At 49.3% G+C, this 14,434-nt stretch overlaps 1 protein-coding gene across 6 annotated transcripts in view; it reads left to right on the top strand.

Moving 5' to 3' along the window:
• The window catches only part of LOC111269935 (uncharacterized), an 87,918-nt gene that overhangs the window by 14,556 nt on the left and 58,928 nt on the right, over nt 1–14,434 (top strand). For 4 of the 6 annotated variants that reach the window (XM_022849870.2, XM_022849863.2, XM_022849893.2 and 1 more), the window contains exon 2: nt 2,428–3,069. In XM_022849870.2, coding sequence (XP_022705605.1) covers nt 2,428–3,069 — 642 coding nt within the window. Of the gene's footprint in view, nt 1–1,085; nt 2,122–2,427; nt 3,070–14,434 lie in introns of those variants that run through there. The other 2 variants (XM_022849876.2, XM_022849886.2) reach the window with 2 other exon arrangements.

Here is a 14,434-nt window from a genome sequence, read left to right as displayed (position 1 = left end):
CCCCATCCCTGCCGTTTCAGTCGCCGCTGTTAGCTGCCCCTGTGGCCAATGCTGCCACCTTCGCAACTATCAGTACTACCATCACCCTGAGTACCGCAGCCGTTGTCAGCAGCAGCAGCAAAGCGATCTACTCCTCCGCCATCAACTGCAGCTAGTCTTGCTCAACGCTCACAGCCCGTTACAGACAGACTCTGCTGGCACGGGCGAGTACAGCCGCTGACGTCCACGGCTCACAGACAGGCCCACCAGGAGTCCAAACAGTCGAAGTAACAACCACTGGCTGGCTGGACCAGTCACTCACTCGCAAACCGCGCTAGTTTCTCGTCGCGGTCGGAACGTTGGCTCGCTCGACTCGCCAGCAGCTTGGCTTATAGTGCTCACAGCCAGCACGGAGGGAGTGCTCGAACGAGCAACTTGTCGTTGGCGACTAGTGGTCTCGAACTGAGCGCCGGTCATGTATGGACTGGTTACGGAGCGCTCGAGCATTTGACGCTTGCGTTGGTTTCAATCGAGTCTGCATTCACTGGTTGTGGTTGAACAAGCGAACGGAGAAGGCTAGTAAACGATGCCGGTTTGCAGTTATCACTACCTCGCTGTCAAACGCTTAGTGAGCGTATGCTATTAGCCAAAGATCGCCCTGTGCCGCCCGTTCGAACTAGACAACAGCAAAATCAACAATAGTGAAAACATACATTATCGTATCTATCGATAGCGACGACAAAAGTCACTCAGTGAAAGCGATAGTTGTTGTTGTTAAACACAGAGGAGGCTCATAGCAGATATCATCAGCTTGCGTCGGGGCATCCCTGTAGCTCCACCAAACCGTGCGCGCGAAACATCCGAGCGGGAAATAGCCGCTGTGTTCGCGCGCAGCAGCCCCAGGACTTACTATAGAACAAGCGCGAGCAGAAGCAATCAAGCGACGACGTCAACATCGGCGCGACTACGCCGCGTCGCGGAAAGGCGCGAGGGGCAACCAGAAAAGAAAACGCCGGCGGCAGCGGCGGCGACGACAGAAGTCGAAGACAGAAAAAAGCATTTTGCCCCTTCCCTTTTTCCGTTGGCCGATCGCCAGCCAGTGCTGCCAGCCACCGCCGCTGCTGCCAAACACTCCTCCACTAATACAACGGCAACAGGCAGCAGGGGTCTTCGCGCTGAACCCCTCAGATTGGCCGTCAATCGCCGGAATGAACGTGTCTTAGCGAACTTGTCGGGCGCAAGACGTGAGACGGCAATATTCCAGCGTTCCCGCATGCTGGCGCTAGAAGCAAAAGGCTCTAGTGGACGAAACATTGGGCCAAGACGTTGGCAGGTCATCGCAGTCGTTCAAATCGCTAGAATCTGTCACTGGTCCACTTCAGTCCTTTTTTTTTTACCTGTATCTACCTATAAGTCTGCATATGTCAGTGCTTTGTGAGGCGGCGCCAACGACAAACACAGCAGCATCGTAAGGGCTAGGCAAGCGTAACGCTGGTGCTCGCAAAGCAGGAAACTCTCTTGCTGTTTTAGTTCGCGAACGGCGAGAACAATCGCGGCAAAGTTTTCACTGTCGCTGGCGAGTTTGTTCCGCTCAGCTCATGCTGTGGTTGCTGTAGCTTTCCCGTCCTAGATGCTGTGTTGATTTCGCTTTTTGTTTGTTAAGAAAAAGCGAATAAAGGTCGATAAGTGGTAAAATCGTTATGACCAGTTAAGTTTTTCATCGCTGTTCGTGCTGTGACAGTTGCTAACGTTGTTGAACTTGACGGATAAAACAAAACATCTACCGGCGGTTCGATCGAATAGCTACAGCCTCGTACTGATTCAACTAAAAGTGACACGTCAAGATACGAGAAACGCGACTTAATGACAAGATCGCGCAAAGCAGAATCAGCACGCTAAGTGTGCAAACCCATGGGATCTTCGGAAGCGAATTCGCCAACCAGGTGTACGGGTGTCTGTGCTCAGCGTTCTATGTGCGTGAAACGTATTTGAATGACCCAGGAATTGTTTGTGGTTGATTATAAAACAGAGGCCAGAAGAAGAGGCCTGTCGCGAAACGCGAAGTGCGCGAACATTTGCCCTAAAATCACTTGTGCAACGTGCAGTTTATTCACTTCTTGGTTCATTATCATCTTGTTAGTGGTTTGTTTTATTAAACATAAGTTATTACGTTCTTTATTTGTTAATCTATTAAAGATGACGAAGAATCGACCAGTTAATTAGGCTGTCGCATCCTACCGAACCGTTTACCCTCTGGGAAACAAATATTCCACACATACACACACACTCACCCACACGCTTCGCCTCAAGTGCTAACATCTAGAAAATAACTTCAAGTTCTACCAGCACAAGTTGCTGTCGTCGCAGTTTCCTTCTTGCTGTATAGTTGACATGACTTCTATTTCACATTTCTGTCTCATGTCCGTGTTGTAACTGTAAATCTTGCAGACTTTTTCGTGGTCACCTCTTCGACTATCGCCTCGTCGTCAACATCCCCTTCTGTATATCCCCCGTTATCCCCAGTAACTTCAGGTAGTGGTCAGCACCCTTCGCAACAGCACGTGTTGGATATGCAGCTAGAGATGGCAGCTGCTGCCGCAATGTCCGGGGGTGCTTCCCTTATCCCCTTGCCCATTCCGTCTCCTCCAAACTCGTCGTCATCGACAGCACATATCGACCTGCCGAGTCAGATGCCCCCAGCATTCAAAATGGCCGGTCTAACCTGGTCCGATCAGGAGACCTATGAGCTAATCAAGATCTGGGCCGCCGACCGCGACATGCTTGATGGAACCTCGAGGAACAACAAAGTATACGAATCGATGGCAGCACAAATGAGAACGCTGGGGTATATGCGGACGGCATTGCAGGTTAAGGAGAAGATGAAAAGACTTCGCAAAGAATACAAATATGGAAAACGATCGAAGAAGATCGCAACATATCACGAGGCCCTGTCCTCGGTCCTGTCCGGTGGACCGTTCAAACCGTGTGAAATCCCATTAAGCAATCACCCCAACCCGCCGATGAGGATTGACAACGACCGCGAAAGTCTACCAGGATCCGAGGACTACCCGAATTCAGATCATGATGACGGTAAGTGAACATCGAGGTTAGCAAATTAGAATAATTACAGGTAGATAAGGGCAAACCTAAATTGAATTTCTAGCTCTAAATGATACATCTAGTTATCTGGCATTGAAGAAAGAAAAGAAGCGGTAAGCTCAGCTGTACTTGAAAGATAGACATATCTGCCTTACGACAGCTTACGCGGACACAGAGACTCGACCGTGTTCTAAGCTTAGTCACCGACTTCCATCTCCTGTTGATGCACCAGCTCTAGAGACATTGCATGCAAATTCAAAAACATGAATAATAAACAAAGGCATTTTGGAACCATCGTTAGCTACTCGTTGTTGCTGTTCCAACCCATCCACTCAGTCTTTCCGCATTCAGCTGGGTCTGCCCAACCGACCGGCCGAAACAACTTTTTGCCGCGTTCCTCAGCCGCACTGGCTTCGGTGTTCGGCTGGCCAATCATCACAGAAAGAGCCTTCGCACTACTGACGTTCGTCGTAATCGTCAGAAGAAAGAGAAACCTTAGGGTCTGTTTTCCTCCGGGCGCCGGCACCGGAGCGAGCCGTCCTTCAAGGACGCCACCGTAGTTGCTGCAGGAACGTTGCAATCGCAGGCTGTCTCCTGCTACTGTAGCCGCCATCCGTTGCGCGTACCGCCAATTTGCCATTACGGTAGCGCTGCTACCACTGCAGTCAATTTTACTGTAGCTAAAAACAGCTTGACCTGGCGCTCAGGTGCTGAAACCGAGCGCGCGTACATATATATATATATATATATATATATATACATATATATATATCCTTGATGATGTGAGAACAGAAATAACAGTATTCGTAACGCGGTAGTTCTTTTATAGTAAAGCAAAGGCGATTGTTTTCTCTTCTACATTTATAGATCATCGGGGCATATCACTATACGCCAAAATCTCACGAACATTCAATTGGCAATAGCCGAGCTAGTACCATCTGAAGCGTTCCGAATAGCCTTAGGAGCTAGAACAGACCCTCACACACGTGTCTCGCATATGAATCTATGTAATACTGCAAATTGCATCGAGCTATCCGCGGTTACGCATGTGGTACGCGCAAATCCTTATTTTTGGACATGGACTTATCTCTGGACGGAGACTTGATACACCCCCTAGAACAAAGCAAAGTGGAAGTTGACAGGCAGGCCTAGCTGAAATGCGGACATTTTTGTTAGCATCTTGATTCAGTTTGTTCATCTGTTTTTCTACTTCACTACTTTGCGGTCGGCCGGTTCGGCCTGTACATTTCCATTTCGTCTGCCCCGTAGCACATAGAGCATTGTAGATATATTGACGGAAGAGCACCTGATGACGTGAAACGTCCTGCTCGCAGGTGCTTCACCTGATCTTATCCTGCGCTTTATATCGAGAACAGCAATAGTAACAGCAAAAGCAACAACAACCGATAGTAAAGACGACGACATTAAAGCAATATGGGTATATATTCGATGCATACTAATAATGTACAGTTCACCCTCTACCACCAGCCTTACGATACTAATTACCAAGAAAATTTATTTTGCAAAAATAACGCTTATTCAGTCGGCTAACTTGTCCATCTGTGTTTGCGCAGTAACGCGACGCAATTACACATTGCTCAAAACGTATGGCACGGTTTCAAAATAAATCGCGGAAAAAATCATCAGTGGGATATAGTTTCAGGGAAAGATTTATCCTAACGCCCCAAAAGTGGTCCCAAGTTTTTACAATACTCCCTAATTATTTCCAATACCTCATATCGTGCCCACTATAGAAGATCCGATTCAGTTTTGTTTATTAGACTATAGTGCGCTAGTAATAGCTCCATATTCCAGACAGTCACTGGCAAACACAATGAAATTTGTTTCTTTTTTTTTTTAATTTGCTGACCATACTCAAATTCATCGCCCTACAGCGCCAAGCGTCCTTTAAAGAGGGCGAAAAGACAACGCGAACGATAAAGGAAAACAACTCACAAAATACGGCTGAGGCTGAAACTACAACAATAACTAGCTTTGCTAAAGCGATCAGGTATCTCAACTTAAGTCGTTCAAGCAGTCGACCAAATGTGGCCTCCACGGCCCCTGTCGGTGTCCTGCCTATAATTTACGCACCGCTGCATGGCCTACAGGCTATGGCGGGCCAAACGTTGAAACAGCGTTATCGCCATAGTTGTCCAGCTTCGTCGAGGAGGACCATCGGAAGCATCAACCGCAGTGGCCGCGGCTGCGGCCACGGACGTCCGCAAAGACCAATGAATAGTTGCGCTGTGGCTGGCGACTGGCATTAAACATACAGCGACCACACGAGCCGCTACTGATTGACGGACAAACAGACCTACGCCTAATGCCTAGGGCCAGCGGCCGAACGATCGGCGCCCGGGAAAAACGCAGGGGTGGACTTAGGGACTAACAAACACTCAAAGTGACCGAGCCGTCGCCCTCGTCGACGACCAACTCGCAGAACAGCCACTGCTAGCGTTTGGCCCCACTTTGTGGATTCAGCCTGCTGACACTACGATCGCCTGTAGCCGCTTTTGCTATTGCTGCTGTTACTGGAAACTGCGTCAACGTTTTAGCGGCCGCGAGAGCTAGACTCCGTCAACGTTCCACGAGATTACAATTCTGTGACGGTGGCCGCCGATAGACTGGTCCTGGTCGGCTATGCTGACGTTGGGATCTCGGCAATCTCGACTGGGACGCCGTGGCTCGTTGAACGTTTTACTGGATAGCAAACAGTTTGAGCCTTTGCCGTCTAGCAGTAGCGGGCTTACTGAGTCACGGTAATTTTGCAACCATTGTTAGTTAGAGTTAGTGCGTTTGACTAGTTAGACGGGTTGTTCTGCAAATGCAAATGCGTTATGACGGGCTCGGTTCTAAGGCAGATGAAGGTTTGTTATTGCTACTGCTGCTGCAATGCACTTTCTTCCGCTTCGACGAATTCTCAGCAGTTGCTTCGCTACGCCTCGTTGTTGATACAGCATAGCCCTTGTTGTTGCTCTTGGTACAATGGTCGCTTGCCAAAGTCAGCCAAACATGGCTGTAAAACCATTTCGTCACAACTAATACTTCTACTCGCTACTACGCTAGACTATCTGCCAGTCCGCCATACTATACGCCCCCCGTGCCCTTACTTCTCGCCGCGCCGATACGAACCCTGAACTTCCAGAAGAACACGTACCGCCAACAAACAGACATAAACACACACAAACGCACATGACAGGAATAAACGGTCTGTACACATCCAGACAGACAGAAGGGGCGGCAGATACACAGCGAGCCAGCAAGATCAGAAGAACACGACAGCCATCATCAGCGCGAACGCCTGTTCTGTGTGTCAACCGGTCAGAATCAACCGGCGGTCACCGGACAGTCCATTGGGCGAACATCTTGTCGGGTAACTTTACCAACACCGCCGCCACTGTGACGTTACTTCTATGGCGATTGCTTTATCTGTTGTTTGATACAGGTCTACCGGTGGCAACGGCAAGAGTAACAGTGGCAAACGCGTTCGACCTTGTGATCCCCGTCGGTGTAAGGCTGTTCTAGCTGACTTCGTTACTTCGCATGCTTCGTTTTTCTACGTCTGTTCTTTTTTTCGGTCCTCAGCTGGCTGTGCCGCGCTCGGATAGGCACAATGCGATGTCCATAGCCACGACGTCGGGCGACAGCAGTCAGACAGCTCAACGAAACATCGCAATCCACAGTCAGCCGTAACAAGCCGTCGTAGAGCTCCGAAGTCATGCCAAGTTTAGCTAAGATATACCACAACGGAGCACCTAATGGACATTTGCGTCGCAGGGGCAGCATCAGGCAGCACAGTCAATCGAACCAACGGGGAAAAGACAGAGAAAAACAGCCATCCAGTCGCTCGGCTAATCGCAGTAGGCAGTCAGCCGGCCACAGAGGTCCAGTGATATCCATGTTTATGTCCATCGGCCGCGCCATGGCCGGCTTTGACGGTCCTACAACCCTTCGTATGCGTCATTCGTTAGCCGTCGTTTGGCCGCGTGTTCGCTTCGTGGTGACGATAACTCCAACAACAACAAACTCTTGCCTGCTCGGCGTTATTCACCTTCCGACGCCCAAGCTTGCCCTTTGGCAGCAATAAGGCATTCACGTTGCAAATGCTCCAATGCGTAGCAAACCGATTCGGTTCATTTAGTTGCTTCCGCACACCAGATCTGAGTAGCGCAAGCCAAGTCAAAGCACTGGCAGTGACTCCGTGCCTTTTTCTGCCGCTGCTATGATCAAGGTAGCTGCGCTTTAATAGTAATAGCAGCAGAGCAAATGCTATGTCTTTTGTTGATGATCTTGCAGTCGCCGCCGCCGCCGCCGCCGCCGCCACCGCCGATGATGGTGATGGTGACGACGATGAAGATCAAGGGAATTCGAAAAGAGGAAGAGAACCAAGATGATGTTGATGGGGCAAATATATAAAGGAAGAAAGAAAGACTCCCAGAACTAACGAATAGGGCAGGTTGAAAAGTAGGAGGAAAAACCAGAAAAAAAAACACCAATTTAGTATGACGACGAAGATTGCGGTTGCTATTTGTAGATGAAGAGTGTATACATATGTACATGTGATGTCCCACTGACGGAGAAACAATGTAGGGAGATGGACAAAGTGGACACCCGTTTCAGAAATCTGGCGAGCTGAAATCACGGTGTTGGTAGTCATGCCGGCAGAATGGTGGTAGCGTCAATGACGTTGGTGTTGACGCGGAACCCCGCATTTATATTCTGGTTCTTGCCTCCTGCACACTGAATGGATGTAGACGCGGTACGTTAAATGATTGGGTTGTTTGATCTGCCATGCTAGTGACAACAGCTATAAGCTGGTACAGTCATTTAACAGATGGCGGATTCGTGCTGGGCTTTTAACTATGATGTGATTATGTCATAGAGTAAACGGAATGTCCTAAGCAGTCCAATTCAACAATGTAATTAGACAATATGATGCACGCTTTCGTTGAACATCATCACTGAATACAGATAGCCAGAGATGGCTTTAACTGATATTTAGCCGCTAGTTTTATTTAGTTAACATGCCAAGATGAGAGCTGCCAACAACCCCACATAGTGTAATTTGCAAACCCGTCGCGTCCTATTGTAGCACCTCATAGTAGTGTTCATAAGAGAACGCGATCTAACAGTGCGGGACCAAAGCCGATATTGCAAGTCCAATTGAGTTACCTTATCACTTTCTCGAATGCATCCGTTGGCCGTTCAGCCAGCTAATCGTTCGCTCCTTCAGTGACGTTCTGGACAACTTACCGCCCGACAACTTTATCGTAATCGTAATCTTTACTTGCTTTCATAGCAACAAGAGCTGGGTCCTATGTCCGTAGCAATATCGTCAAGTTCATCCGCACGACAGAGGGCATACTGGCGTCCGTGTCGCCCTAGCGACACTTCGTCCGCGTTGAGACAGTTTTGCTAACAATTCCGCCCACGAGTAGCTACGCCGGGTCCTCTGGTCCACCGACGCTTGCTTGACGTTAGGGTGTTAAGTGTTTAAGGGTCGCTGTTGTTCGTCGCCACCGATGACGGAGGCTGTTTGATAACTATATGACTCGGGCTATCGTGCAGGGCCAATAGAAAAATGGAGATCAACTAGAGTCTGTTGCCGTTGTTCCTTATGATAGTGATAATGATGGTGATAGTGATGGCGATGATGCTGATTACTGCTGTTACCAGTATTAGCTCTCGGACGGCCAGTCGGTCGGGCCGGCAGCGGCTGGTGAAAGCCAGAGTCGATGGTGCTTGCATTGTCCGATCGGCCCGTTTCCCGCTCAGTGGCTTCTTTACTCTCGAGAACCTGCGTAGGACTAAGTCATGGATCGGGCCAGGGTCCGCGATGGCTGCAGCGGCCGTTGTCAAGAGACCGACTGCACCGCAACGCTGTGACGCGGTGGCTTCCTCTGAAGCGACCCTAGCAACAATAGCAGCAGCAGCAGCAGCAGCAGCAGCGGCGGTACGTCAGCCAATTAAAAGCTCGACGAGAAAGACCACCATCGATTTGATGACGGCGACTCGTTGGGGTAAACTCTGACTGCAGTTCAGGATTCTGCTAGCAGCCGAAGAAAAGGAGGACAGACGAACGGGCGACTGCGGTTCTGTTAATCTTTCCTTACATCGTATGCTCTTTGCTCATTACCTCTGCTATATATATATATATATTTCTGGTACTCTGTTTAGAATGCATCTGTGGCGCATGGCCTGCTGCTCTCGTCGGTTAGCTGTGTCGCGCCGTTGTCACTGGCGTCATGCCACAACAATCCATTGACGGAGAGCTTTACCAGCAGCAGAGCGTTCGCTCTAGCGCCAGCGGTAGCCACAGCACGACCGAACTCACAACGCTATAGAACCCAGCATGGCTGACGTTGCGTGCTTGGCTGCAACGTGCGAGCTCGCACCGCTGGTGCTCGCTTGCTCTGTCCCTCCGGCATTATTTGAGAGTGCCATTCGTTCCTCTATTTCGAACTGTTTCCTACGTTTATTCTGTATCTCGTCGTTAAAGAGAGAGCACGAGGCATGGCGGAGGCGTTGTTTACACATGGATGGCCCTATACGCGGATGGTGGTGCCGTCATCGTTGGCGGCGACAGCCGACACCGCCTAGAGCTGCTCCTCTGGCAAGCCTTGGTCGAGCGTGAACTCATCACGTCATCCCGCTGCTTTTGCCTATAGCGGTATCGCCGGAGGCGGTGGCTGCTGTAGCAACTATGGGATCTGCCGTGGCGCAGACCGCCTTTTTACCATTTTCCGCCCACTTCAATAGAATCGGCCACTCTTAGCTAATAGAACCGTTACCTACAATATACCACAACACCGTTCATCGGTCATAAACCACGACGAGTTCTGTAATCCATAGTCTATCGTAAGCTTCGTCGCGTTTAGGTTCATCTTAACAGAGGTTGCTGTTAGTGCAAGATACATTCAATGGAAAGCTACTTATTTACTAATTACGAAATCCTAAATGAATTTACTGTTGCACACACAACATTACTATTTATAATCATAAAATATATAATACACATTATAATGATATTATTTCTAGCAGAGGGTAGAAACTTCAACCCTACGCCATAAATAAGGGAACCTCTATGCGTGCAACGTACTTTGGCACAGCGGGTTGCCTTGGGGAATTCGGTGTTCCCTTCGTTTTTGCCTCTTCCTATGGCTTTATCATCGTCATTGTTGTCGTTGTTGTTGCTGTTGTTGTTGCTGTTGTTGTCGTTGTTGTTATTGTAGTAACAACTGCTGTTCTAACCAACTCGAGACATGATCCCAACGAAAAGAACAGCAACTATATCGATAACAATAAGGAACAACAAGCCGAAGTAACTATAACTCGAGTTGACAATACGACTCAGCAATTTCACCAATGGCCCCAACCACTGAATCGTTGATTGCGGCGCCGGTAAAACAGTTTAGAATCGCTGTTATCCGCTGTCAGTAGCGCGTCGTAGAGAACAACAACCGCGAACAGATTGTCTGCATATTAACAATAGCAACGGGCGAGGTTGTTGACCTGATGTCTGGGAACGTAAACCCAGGTTTTCGTCCACCTGTTGTTGACATCCGTGTATTGTTCCAGTGGATTCGAGTCGAATTGGATTTGTTTGTTTGTTTGCTTGGATTGTTGACGCAATGGATGAAGGAACAAGTCGATAGCCTCCATAACAGTGGCTTCTGAAGTGCGAAGCCATTGCCGTAGCAAAATTATACCAGTCAAGAGTGGGAGAGATACTTCATAGAGTAGAAGAAGATAAGGCCATAGATATGGACAATGGACAGTATCGGGATCTTGCATGGACCTTTGCTGGTCCGATCACTTACTCCTGATTCATAGAGCTTACGTGTTACGCTTACGTCGCAGCGGTCGTTCAGTGTGGTGATTCAGTGACTTCATGACTATTGACGCTTACGTGACGCTTGAATATCCGAACCTTTTGTTTCATATTACCAGTTACCAGCCTTCTGAGGCTATGCTGAAACAGCTGCTAATGTAAAACCCAAGACGTTTATTCATTTATTTAGCTCCTCCCGACTCGGCTTCACGCTCCGATATATATCGTACTCGTACCTGTTTCCACATAGCTTTAAAAATAGTTGTCTTCATTTACTCTCGGATATCTGAAAAGAATGCAGACGAGACGAAGAAGACGTATATTCTAAGTTGTGTCGTCGAAGCGACGATCAGCCGCGAAGTTACTCCGAGTCCGGACTAGCCAAAGCAAAATCAAACTTCCGTTCCTTCCCTCACACACTCACCTACTCATGACTAGGCAAACACGTAAAAGCATAGAAAACCAGCTAAACGCTAACTAATATAATAACAAATGGTGGCCCTCATCCACCAGCCGTAGGCCGACAGCGGAAGTGAGAGCCTAATACCGTCATTCATTATCGTCGAGTTACTGCCGCTGAAGCCATTCGATGGTGTCTTCATTATTTTTGCCGTTGCTTCTTATATTGCCATCGTTTCCCCGGCGACTTTTCCACGATATCTATCTGTCATTCAGAGCGTCAAACGAAGCCCGTGAGTCGTTCTCTATGGCCGCACGCGGCAACAACAACAGCCTGGGTGACATCACTGGATACTCCGGAGCGCACATTGGCGGCTCCGCCAGCGACTTTGGCATCAGTGACAACTGGAGCCGGCTAGCTCCAATCGGAGTCAACGTTTACTTGTCACCGCAAAGCCACGACTCACTAGGACTTGCGCCATGTTCTGCTCCTGCACGTGCTTATCGTCATTGTAGAAGTAGTAATACTAGCAATAGTTTCTGCTGCAGCTCGTCCCTGCGGAGCGTCACAGCCGCATGTCCTTGAGCGCGTCGCTGACGACAGCATCGGCAATGGTGAGATTTAATGTCGGTAACAGCTCGCGTCGACGCTCAGCGCTGGCGCGGATCTACACTTCATGCCAAAGGTCCAAATGGACAAAAATCGCCGCGGGGAATCTGCCAGAGCTAAGCTGGGCCGAACGAGCCAGAGCAAGCGTTAGCCTAGATACAGGCGGGCGGCGAACGAGCCAGCTAGATACGATATAGCATAGTCTGCAGTCGATAGTTTGTCAGTTAGTAATGATAGAACATTTACCGTCATGTAGTGGCATTGCCGCCGTCGAAGTCGCGGAACGTCGCTTCCTCCGAGCCTGCTTTAGCGATGCTAGACGGTTGAGGGTAAGGGAGCTTTAGCGGGAACGCGGCAACAGCAGCAGCAATCAGATACGATTAGGATAGCACTCCAGCTTGGGCTACAGCAGAACGCACGCTAAAGGTGTGTATATGTGCGTGTGTGCGCGAATAGTATATCGCTGTTCCGCTCAACGGCAGCTTCCTGCTCGCGCTTAGCGGCACTGGCATTCTTCTGGTAGAATCTCTGTTGACTGGACTATGATTACAGGCCGCAGTTCTGCGAGCGATTGTTAACCGTACTCCTATATCTATATAATGTGTGTCTGTTATTCTGCTACCGACCACAGATAGCCCCTATGTGCCGACTCCGTTGCAGCGCTTCCCGTGCAAGCGCACCATCCACGCAAACTATTATTCACTAGAAAAAGCACATATACACACATACACATGCAGAGGGGCACACGGATATAGGCCCGCACAGAAAGGATGCTGGCAGCAGCGTCTTGTTACTGTACAACACCAGAAGGTCTATCCCTTGTACCCTGTATCCGGTCCCCTGTGTCCTTCTATCCGAAGTTGAGCGGTCATATTGACACCGCTCCTCAGATTAACCAGTCTGCTAGCCGGTGCATTACTGGTACATTTTCTAGTCAGAATTGGTTCAATGGCGCTAAACACCAGTGTCACGGACTTTTCATGCAGACACCGCGCGAATCCGCAGAAATTGGCGGTTTCGCATTGAACACGACATTACAACCGAGCTTCATGCTAATGAATAGTGATGCGAAGCCCGTCTGTGTCGTGGTGCGGCAATATCGCGGCATGGATCGGTATAATTTGCGTTTGCCCGTCCCGTATTGCATAGAGGACACATTCACTGACACGAAGATTCATACATCGGGATACCGAACGGCAAAAAGAATTAGGGTTTAAGCACGGAACTTTCAGGAAGTTCCAGCGCCGTAAGTGCTACTGCTTTCGTTGTTACTGCTGCGGTTGCTGTAACCTTCAAATTCAACGGCTGAGTTCTGTGTGACTTTCAGTCCTGCTCGTTGCGTTCGAATGGGCAAGGCTCGTTCGGTAGTGGTATCGCTTGTGATACGTCTGCATCTATCCGTGTATCTGTGCGAGTGAGTAAGCAGGCAAGCGAGCGCGTTTGCGCCACGGGTGCTCGAGCTGGCGTCGGCGTCGACGTCGACGTCGACGCACTTCCGGCTTCTATTTTCGTCCTCATCGCGTTCGCCATCATCTTCGGCGCTTTATTATTGTTATTGCCTTCTTCTTACCTTCGGAACGGTTCGTTTCGCGGCTGGCTTGCCCCTGCTGTTACTGTCGATTCGATGGGCATTCAGCTACGCGTGGGGCTGTTGGTTCGACTTTGCCGCCGCCGCTGCTGCTGTTGTTTGGATGTTGGCACAGAGCCGCCGTGGCGACGACGGCAAAGTCGGCATTGGCAAATGCCAGCAACAACAGTCATGACCGTGGAAGGAGGGGGAATGATTCGTTGACGAGACTAGTTGTTGATGATGCTGATGATTTTGGCGGCGGGTAGACTCCTTAATCGTTCGGAACCCTCGCCGTTGCTACTGCTGCTGCCGCTCGTCGATGTCACGTTGATGCTGTGGCTTATTGTCGTTGTTGCTGTTGGCTGGCGAGCGATAATAGTAAACTTCGTCGTTTTAGTTGCTATAACGACAAAGCCGCACACGTACATCGCAATCAAGAACACCACCGGAACCACGTGTACACAGCAGAACTGCAATGGGCGCTTCGGCAGTAGATATAGCAGTTGACGAATTAGCTAGCTAGCGTTCAGAGAAGGCCGGACGTCGCAGGAAAAACCCGTCGCCAAAAGACTAAAAGGCATCCATTAACCACTAGTCGACGAGTAGCCGATACTCTGACTCAGTGTTTAGGACTACTACATTGTGTATTGTATTTTTCCAGCGCTGTAAATGCATAAATGGGGGAGATCGAACGGTAGAGACGAAGAGAGCTGTACATACAAACTGCAAAACGTGTCGTGGGCTATCGAAGGAAGCGACCAACTTACCTAGTTACCGACCGCCTCGCTAGATGCGAATATATGCGAAACGATTGCGTGTCTGAGGCCCTGGGGGAACCAGGTCGGGATCGAACATATTTAGTTAGGTATAATGCGATAGCCAGTTATAACTGAAAATTGCAAAAATTTACACTTTCTCTCTAGTAAATTTGATGGCTCTCCAA

This window comes from Varroa jacobsoni, unplaced genomic scaffold (assembly GCF_002532875.2).
Source record: "Varroa jacobsoni isolate VJ856 unplaced genomic scaffold, vjacob_1.0 scaffold_154, whole genome shotgun sequence".
Classification (NCBI taxonomy): Eukaryota; Metazoa; Arthropoda; class Arachnida; order Mesostigmata; family Varroidae; genus Varroa; species Varroa jacobsoni.
The sequence above is the reverse complement of the archived record's forward strand: the minus strand, read 5'-3'. Positions and strand labels throughout refer to the sequence as shown.